The 9,447-nt window shown below is 43.9% G+C and overlaps 1 protein-coding gene across 4 annotated transcripts in view; it reads left to right on the top strand.

Annotated features, from left to right (window-relative positions):
- Window positions 1–1,629: 1,629 nt before the first annotated feature.
- The window catches only part of LOC129814860 (kinesin-like protein KIF21B), a 107,423-nt gene continuing 99,605 nt past the window's right edge, over window positions 1,630–9,447 (top strand). For all 4 annotated transcript variants that reach the window (XM_055867962.1, XM_055867960.1, XM_055867961.1 and 1 more), the window contains exon 1: window positions 1,630–2,066. In XM_055867962.1, the coding sequence (XP_055723937.1) occupies window positions 2,026–2,066 (41 nt within the window). In that variant the 5' untranslated portion in view covers window positions 1,630–2,025. The remainder of the gene's footprint in view (window positions 2,067–9,447) is intronic.

The following is a 9,447-nucleotide window of genomic DNA, read 5'->3' as shown; positions in this document are numbered from 1 at the left end:
GAACATGAGCCATGGAGGATGAGGAAAGGATTTAGGACATGTTCCGTTTTTCTACAAGATTAACCATAAATCGGTAGGAATCAACACGCTTGTCGAAGCCAGAGTCAGAGAGAGGAAATCACACTTTTGAAACACATGCTCATTGAGAAAATCAACAGTGCAAAAGATCAGAGATGGTCCTTGATTCTGACGTTGCTTCCAAACATTCACTACAGCTACAATAGCCTGGAGGTGATCGGCAGGAGAGAACAGCGGGGCGAAAAAACGGAAGAGAGAACTTACATTTCCTCTTTTGAAGATTGTGACTGAAAGCAGGAAAGAAACACGGCACTGAGCCACTTCCTTCGCAGGTTGCTCGTCCCCACCAGAAAACACATTCTACCATAACACCATTGCAATACCAGTTGATAAAACCTTACTCTCTTAACATCAAATCCATAGGTCTAATATAACTTGTTACATGCTTGTAACGAGTTACGTTGCTTCTACTATTTTACTAGTAGTGGATAGACTCACTCTTTTTACTCAAAACCGTGATCTATCTGCCATTAGTCCCTATAGGACTCATCGCGCAACGAGCCATTGTTTACAGATGGCTCAATAGTGGAAGCTTCCGTAGCCTGGCGTCCTTGATCAACCAAACCTTAAACTCTGCGGTTTCCCCAAAATAACATTTCCCGTCAACATCCAATGTCTCTAGGAACAATACTGTCCTTCGCTATCAATAAATATGTCCTTCGCTATCAAATAGCGTTTAAAAAAGTTTTTACCCAGGGTCTCCCATTTTCTGCACGTGGGCTGCCATTGTAGTCCATTCTAGACCACGCAGTTACACAAGCGTAAACTAACACGTGATTTCCCACTTATACAGGCGGAAAATGGTAGACCCTGAGATAAAAACGTGTTTTAAATGCTTATTTGATAGTGAAGGACACATTCAACCTGACGAATCACAAGTATTGTTAATAGAGATATTGGATATGCCTCTGTTGACGGGACATTTTGGCTCGTTGCGGGATGAAGCAATATAGGCCTATCAGTGGTGGATCGACTCACTCTTCCTGAAACCCTTAGCTATCTGCTGCTGGTCACGACCGGCCTATCCCAGCGTGTTCTGTGCTTGTTATATGTTATCTGTAGTGGATAGACTCACTCACTCTTTTTTACTTTACCATGCACTAGTCATCATACAATTACATCTCTAACTTGGTATGTTACCTTTGACCCCCATGATGTTAAATCTGTGACCCTTGAACCTCCCTCTCAGACATGGGAACATTGACTCTCTTTATGACTGGTTAACGGGCCTCAGATGTTCCCTGTGCTACTGCCCACAACCTAACACACGCACACGCACACGCACACACACACACACACACACACACACACACACACACACACACACACACACACACACACACACACACACACACACACACACACACACACACACACACACACACACGCACACACACGCACACACACACCATTGGGCGCCTCTGAGACTCTGAGGCTCTGAACTCCCTAATTGGCCTATTAGGTAGGACGGGGGCGGGAGTATTTGAAATGTGTGGCTAAGAGCTTGTCAATCAAATGCGATTACACCCGCCCCCCTACGGTTTTCTCTCTCTGCCTCCGCTGTGCACATTCAATGTGAGACAGACAACAAATAGGCAGAGAAGGTTGTTACTGTGTGGTTTTGGATGAGCGCCGAAATCGTTTGTAGACTTCGCACATACACAACAGGATGTAGCAGCGGCGAAAGAAATAAGAAGGGAGAAGAAAAGCGCGTGCGAAGAACGGAGGTGTAGATTGTGAGAGTGGACAGAAGCAGAAGCCGACGGTAGCAGGATTACCCACCGCAGGTTATGATGACAGCACCGCGGCCCGAGCTTCTAACCTGAAGTACCGCTCCATGCGCTTTTGTTTGACGCAACGCTGGATTTTTACGCACTGAACGGACTCTGACTGGCACAGTTCAGATACTTTTGTAACAGAGGGGAGCACTGAAAGAAAGAGGACAGGATGGCGAGCCAAAATGACTGCTGTGTGAAGGTCTCTTTGAGGTATGCCCCTCCGCGATCCCTGAATACCCACTGAAAGATTTCTGCCGACCTTTGCAGAGCGCATTGTGTGTCTGTCACTGTGTGTCTCTGTTACCGGTGCAATTAATTAATTGATTCGCTCACATGTGAGTCCTAGAAGCATTCTCTGGTGATGCTATTTAGCTGTCCATATGTAGAGTACAGCAATAGTTACATTGGTACAGTTAGAATTTGGCTTGCTGTTGCAACATATGGGTGGTGTTCTTCTAGCTACTGTACACAGAGCAGATAAGGCAAAGCATGTGCGAGCATGCCTTCATATAGGTGCAGAAGATTAAGCAGATCAGTGCTATTATGCTGATAGGCTGAATGATCTGTTGGTTGAAATCAGGAGTGTTGTGGGATTCTGAAAGTCCTCAGCCCAGGTGCTGGCGGGGGAGCATATCCATGGGGCGTTGCAGCCTGGTCTCATAGACTAGACGTAGCATAGTAAATGTAAAGTTGTCTTCTCAAGTACGTATGATATGTTACGTTTGGTATGGTTACATAAGACAGACGGTTACTTAATGCAAAAAGAAAAGTAGTTTGGTTGGACAGGTGGGTGTATAACGTGAATGAAGGTTGCAAATTTGAATATCATCACCGATAGCATTTTAGCTAAATAGCCACTTTTCAACTACATACTACTTTTTTGCTACATTGCAACTACTTGGTGTGTTAACTAACCCTTCCCCTAACCTTAACCCTTTTAGCTAACCCTGCCCTTAACGCTTTAACCTAACTCCTAAACTTTACCCTGACCTTAACCTTAACCCCTAGCCTAGCTAACGGTAGCCAGCTAGCTAATGTTAGATACCTAGCTAGAATTCATAACATATCATACATTTTGAAAATTCATAACATTGTACCTTTAGAAAATTCGCAACACATTTTGAATTGTAATTTGTAACATCATATGAGATGGGTGATGGACATTCAAAATGTAATACATACCATACGAAACGTAACATATACTAAATGGAGTGTCTTAGATTTACGTACAGAATAATACGAAATGCTCTGAGACCAGGTTGGGCATTTCTGCCAGTCACAATAATATCAAATTCTCTTCATGTGAGCTCTCCATGCCATGTGTTGTTGCTATTGCAATAGGGTGTCTTTTCATCGTTACAACGTACTTGCTTTCCCTCAATGACTCAGTGTGAGAAAAAAATTACTTTGGACCTTGCTGAAATGTGTTTTTGCATTTTGAGTCGAGCAGCACAAAGAGATGTAGATACTGTTCCCCAAAGCGATGACATGTCCTTCACATTTTATTCACTGCCTTTGTTGAGAACGAACCCTGAAGGCATGGGGCTGGGTTGTGAGGTTATCGATGAATATTGGACATCATCGCTGTTTAATTGGGGTGCCATAAGGGGATATTATATATCACAGTAGGCTATCACCACTAGGGCTGTGGCGGTCGTGAAATTTTTGTCAGACGGTGATTGTCAAGCAAATAACTGTCGGTCTCACGGTAATTGACCGTTAATTAACATAAACACATTTAGCATCTCCTGGCTTCCACACATAAAAAAAGTCTAATAAATCCATGTAATATCGCCTACACCTTCACAATAAATCCATGATTTATTTTAGACAGGTCTAAAGAAGCATGATATGAAGAAAATGTAGTCTATTTCAGAAGAACAGAATAGCGTACTCTGAGTTGTCCTTATGCTAGGTCCTGATGTGGCTATGCCAAATGGCTGTGGGCTAAACTAGTTCATTTAGCAGACAAGATTTGCTTATAATTCCGTGGCATTATTTTATATTATTTCATAGTATGAAGAATACAGTTTAACAAATATATAAATATTTTCTCCAAACGATTTGAGGGATTTAACTGTGCTCATCAGTTAACAAAGAAATATGTATGCTTCATTTAGAGTTATTAATGTAACTTTAGTTGTTCTACAAATGTTGGGCAATATGTTTAGATTTGTAATACATTGTAAGGCTGCATGATGAGACTAATAATGATTTGAAAAAGTCGCTTGAAGGGCATGAGCTCTTCTTAGTTTTTTGCTCAGGCTGTACACACCAATAGTCTCTCATTCACAATTTGACAAGCACTTGATAATGCCTTGAATTTCACAGTAGCATCGCCTTTGTGGCTGTAATGCACCCTAAAAAATCCATGGCCTTTGCGGCCTGGGCTTGCTGCGTTGTGCCCTTCTCCCTGAGTGTGCTGCGCAATCCGAAGCGTCTCGCACTCACATGGCTCTCCTTCACGTGATCAGGTCTTTCTCACAGGCTACACACAAGTGAAGACAGGCTCATCGGGGATGCAACTGCGCGCGTCCTTATCCAATTCCGAGGTGTACAGTACTAGTCAAACGTTTGGACACACCTACTCATTCCAGAGTTTTTCTTTATTTGTACTATTTTCTACAGTGTAGAGTAATAGTGAAGACAACAAAACTATGAAATAACACATGGAATCATGTAGTGATCAAAAAAGTGTTAAACAAATCAAAATATATTTAATATTTGAGATTCTTCAAAGTAGCGACCCTTTGCCTTGATGACATCTTTGCACACTCTTGACATTCTCTCAACCAGCTTCACCTGGAATGCTTTTCCAACAGTATTGAAGAAGTTCCCACATATGCTGAGTACTTGTTGGCTGCTTTTCCTTCACGCAGTGGTCTAACTCATCCAAAACCATCTCAATTGGGTTGAGGTCGGGTGATTGTTGCGGCCAGGTCATCTGATGCAGCACTCCATCAATCTCCTTCTTGGTCAAATAGCCCTTACACAGCCTGGAGGTGTGTTGGGTCATTGTCCTGTTGAAAAACAAATGATAGTCCCATTAAGCGTAATGCTGTGGTAGCCATGCTGACTGACTAATATATAATTGATAGGCGAATATTGTCACCCATCAGACTTCTTGATTGAATCTTCTCTTTACTTATACAAAATAATATGTGTAACATTTGTTTAGATTTAGAATTAACCATTATCACGCAACTGTATCGAAACAGGGGCAGCGGGAAAAAATATGTCATCTATGCACTTAAATAGCGAATGGAGGATGCTTTTCCCCGTGGTTTATTTTCATGCCAGCCAGGTAGACTATACGTCTTTTGTAAATTATACGCAATGTGCATAATTTTCGGAAAGTTAAGAAATAAATATAGTAGGCCTAGCCTATAGAAAGCTGATGGGATCCTCCTCTTTTTATTAGCGGCCATCACTCTGTTTTCTCCCGCAATTGCAAAGCCTATAGAAATGTTGTGCCACATGAAGTGAAGTGTTTGATTTTTTTGTTTTGTTAATTTTTTACATTTGCATTGTCAGAGGGATTAGGGGGACAATAGAGTTCTGAGTACCAGTTGGCAGCTAGTTTGGTAGGCTACTAATGATAATCGGCAGTATCAGAGCTCCGAGAAGCATAATTACCGTGACAAAACGGTCACGTGGAATTTGACTGCCTTCACGCACTGCGCACGCGTGTTTCTCTTTCTCTGTGTGTGCGTGCGCATGTGGTAACCTTGTCGCAGCCAGACTGTTTTGCAAGGCGGTTGGAATCGGGCCTTTGAAGTAAACCGTAGTAATATCGATGGCTCCATTTTCCCATTTTTTTCGTGCAGTGGCCCATGCGTGGTTGGTGGGCTAAATGGTTACAAGGCTCGTAGCCTATAGTCAGTCAGCTGGATGCGTCCCAAATGGTACCCTATTCCCTATATAGTGCACTTCTTTTGACCTGGGTCCATAAGTAAAGAATACGGTGCCTTTTAAAGGACACATCCAGCTGACAGGCTATAGGCCACGAGCCTTGTAACCATTTGGCCTACCAACCACACATGGGCCACTGCACGGGAAAATGGGGCCACCAATATTATTATGGTTGACTTCTAGAGGTTCTGATCCCCCCCGGTGTGGCACGAGACCGTTAGACAATGGGCCGACACCACCGCCTCACCACGGGGCAGAACCCGGCATTAGAGTCAGCCTGTCAGTTAGTTCCTTTGCGCTCTTTGTCACAATGTCAAAAAGAGGAAGTGGTTTAGCCTGCATTTTGCTGAGGCTTTTCAAAAAGAGTGAAAAGAAGAAAAGCGATGCTGCTGCTTCATTGTTGTTCGTCTGTTGTTCGTATTGGGGCGGCAGGTAGCCTTAGTAGATCGAATCCCCGAGCTGACGAGGTTCAAATCTGTCGTTCTGACGAGGCGGTTAACCCACTGTTCCTAGGCCCGTCATTGTAAATAAGAATTTGTTCTTAACTGACTTGCCTAGTTAAAACAAAAGGTTAAATAAATAAAATACAAATGAGGAAGTGGGGTTAAAGGCCGAGGCCCTACTATTGATTTATTTAACTGGCCGGGGGAGGGGATGGTAGGTGAGGATGAGTGAAGGTGAATGGTATCAGTTATAGTTCACACCTTTCAGACACACACAGTAGGAGCCTGACATGACCTGACAACACAGCAGCAGGAGACAAGGCTGTCTCTCTATTCAAAGCTGCATTTTTCAACAGATTATTTTGTCACTATGGAAGTACAATTTACTTAATTAGTGTTAGTTACCCTGCACTAGGTATAGGCCTACTGTAAGCACACGAAGTTGATCAATACCAACCAATGTTAATTCAGTAGCAAACACGAAAATAAGCACACAGATGTATGTAATAACCCTAGTGCCACTGTTGCAATAGGAATCTTAAAAGCATGCTCTGTTCTCTTCTTCGTGTGTGATCCAAAATGTGCGTATGTGTGTATTTACTCTGTTGCTAATGGGTGGCACCAGTGTTAGTGGTGACAGGAAGTAGGGACGCATACAAACAAACACACGGATCTCGAGGACTTCCCGTGGAACTAGGTATGCATCCCAAATACCACACCCAATGCACTACTTTTGACCTTATCTCAACGGGCCCTGGTTAGAAAATAGTGCACTACATTGGGGAATATCGTGCCATTTGGGATGGACTGTCTTCGTAGCGACGGGGAAGACTATTCCAGGGAACGCCGGGCCACTGATAACAGAGATGGATGGCTGTGTAATCGCTCCCACATTTTATAATCGGAATTCTGTTCCGCAAACAGAGGAACCTCCGTTCAAGGACTGCGTTTCGAAAAGTACGGGTTTGACCGGCGCGTGTGCACGCTGGTGCGTGTGCGAGCCGACGGAGGGAGGTGTTGATGGCCAAACAAAGTCAGGTCATTCACCACCCTGACCTAGAGGCTGGACCCCATACCCCCGCCCCTCCACAGTCTGTGTCACGACAGAGAAGCCGTTAATTTCCTGTCTGTCTGGGAAAGCCTTCACTAAACAACATTCAGAGAACATACAGCCAGCATACAGATAGCCTGTTACACAATGACCCAGAATCCTGCATCCAAACAGTAGATCACACACTTCTAGTGCTGTCGATGCCATCTTGAGGGCCGGTGTTGCCTTGAGGTTGACATATTGATGTTGCTGATGGCTTGGTCTAAGCCATGTGTGTGTGTGTTTATTTTTGTTTAATCTGTGTGTGTGGGAAGTCATATGTGCTTTTCATGTATTTCCCTGTGTGTGCAAGCTCATTTTTGAACATGTGCTTTTGGGTGTGTGGGTATGTTTGTTGTTGAGTATTTCATCTGCAGGCCATGTTTGCCCCTCCCTCCCCTCTCTTCGTCCCTCTCCATGCTCCATCCTCCTCTCCCCTCCTCTTTTCCCCCCCCCCCCCCCCCCCGTCATTGCAGTCCAGAGAGAGGTCTTACGTGAAGGTGTTGAGTCAACAGCCAATCTTGTTATAAATAGACACAAAGAAGACCGAGAGAGGCTGTTGACTGCATGTCTCCTGTGACGACAGGACGAAACCGGAGGAATCATGGAGGAGAGACACAGGGGGCCTGCATCCCAAATGGCACCCTATTCCCTATGCAGTGCACTACTTTTAATCGGAGCACTGGTCAACAGTAGGGCTCTAAATCGAGTTGATGAGACAAGCAGCCAGCCACCTCCTCAGGGTGCTCTTAAACAACATTACCCGCCAAGCGCCCGGGGGGACCTGAGATTGTCTGATGTTCTGTTTTGCTCCTCTTGTGATGATGAGGCTGGAAATAGATGAATACGTATACTTTATTGGGATGAATAGGTTATTATGAACAGGGAAGGGGATACAAGGATGTACTTTGTTCATTGTACCCATGCAGGAGTGATCTTTGTATGTTGTGATGATCGCAGAAGCGTTTTACCACACCGGTTACCGCCTTATGGCTTACAATTTCCGACTTCAGTCTGTGTGACGCAACGTGCATTGTGTGAAATGATTTTCTGCTACCAAACTTTTCGTTGCCGCTTTGGTCTGCATTCAGACTGTTACAGGCCACGATATCGACAGTCTGCCCTTGACACAACAGTGAGTGGCCTAGAATACAATGACAGAAGCCAGGGGGGTGTAGAATAAATAGACATTTTTAAAAGGGTTTGTTTTGGTTGTTGGACGTATGTCCTGTGTAGGATGTGTGTGTTGCGTCTGTTTCCTGTTGACACTGGGAACCGTTCACTGGGTCGACAGCCTCTCTAGGGGGGCTGCTTTACAGGCCTGGCTCTGGTGGGAACTAGCCTCAGGTCAGAACGTCTGTGTGTGTGTTATGCTGAGCGATTTAACCAAAATCATTGGTTCAATTATTTTGAATTCCATTTCCTTCTGTTTTTTTCTTCTTCCGTGAGCTCAATGCGCACGCGCTGCGTAGTTTCTCTAGAGATGAATCAGATCAAGCCCAAACTGTAGTAGGGAGTTGTAGTTTCCAAAAACAAACAAAAAAATCTACATAGTTTAGCGCAGAAAACTTGGTCATTAACAACAACGACCATAATCCATTGCATGCCGGTGTGTTTCTTTTACACCTGCTACGTTAGGTTAGTGCTGGGAGAGAAGAGCGAGACGAATGCGTGACAGAAGAATGCGTGACAGAAGAATGTGCAATTGAAAGGGATAGAAAGCAGTTTCTTTGCGAGGTACCCAGTGCTTCATTTGTAAATCGGGAGGTGCCGGAACAAACAGTGAGCACGAGAGGGGTGACCTGCAGAGTTCTGAGGTACCCGGAATGCATGAAATACGAAATAATAAAACATCTCCTTTTATAATAAAGCATTGCATTCATTTCATCATATTTGTGTAGTGGCATAGAGCAGTAGAATAGAGGCACTTACAGAAGTTTTATACATGGGTGCATTTTTTTGTGGGTAAAAAATGGGAATAATGTTGGCCTTTGATGAAACAATTTCATGCAATTCTATGTACGTCATATTACATGACTGGAGACTTTGGCCGAGTCTTTGTTAATGCCACACAAATGATCGAAATGGCAGGCAACTTTGACACGGACAAAACTGAGAATCGGATATCAATAAAAAAATGACCTTG

The sequence above is a fragment of the Salvelinus fontinalis genome, chromosome 18, assembly GCF_029448725.1.
Source record: "Salvelinus fontinalis isolate EN_2023a chromosome 18, ASM2944872v1, whole genome shotgun sequence".
In the NCBI taxonomy this organism is placed as follows: domain Eukaryota; kingdom Metazoa; phylum Chordata; class Actinopteri; order Salmoniformes; family Salmonidae; genus Salvelinus; species Salvelinus fontinalis.
Note: the sequence above shows the minus strand (reverse complement) of the source record. Positions and strands in the feature narration are given on the sequence as shown.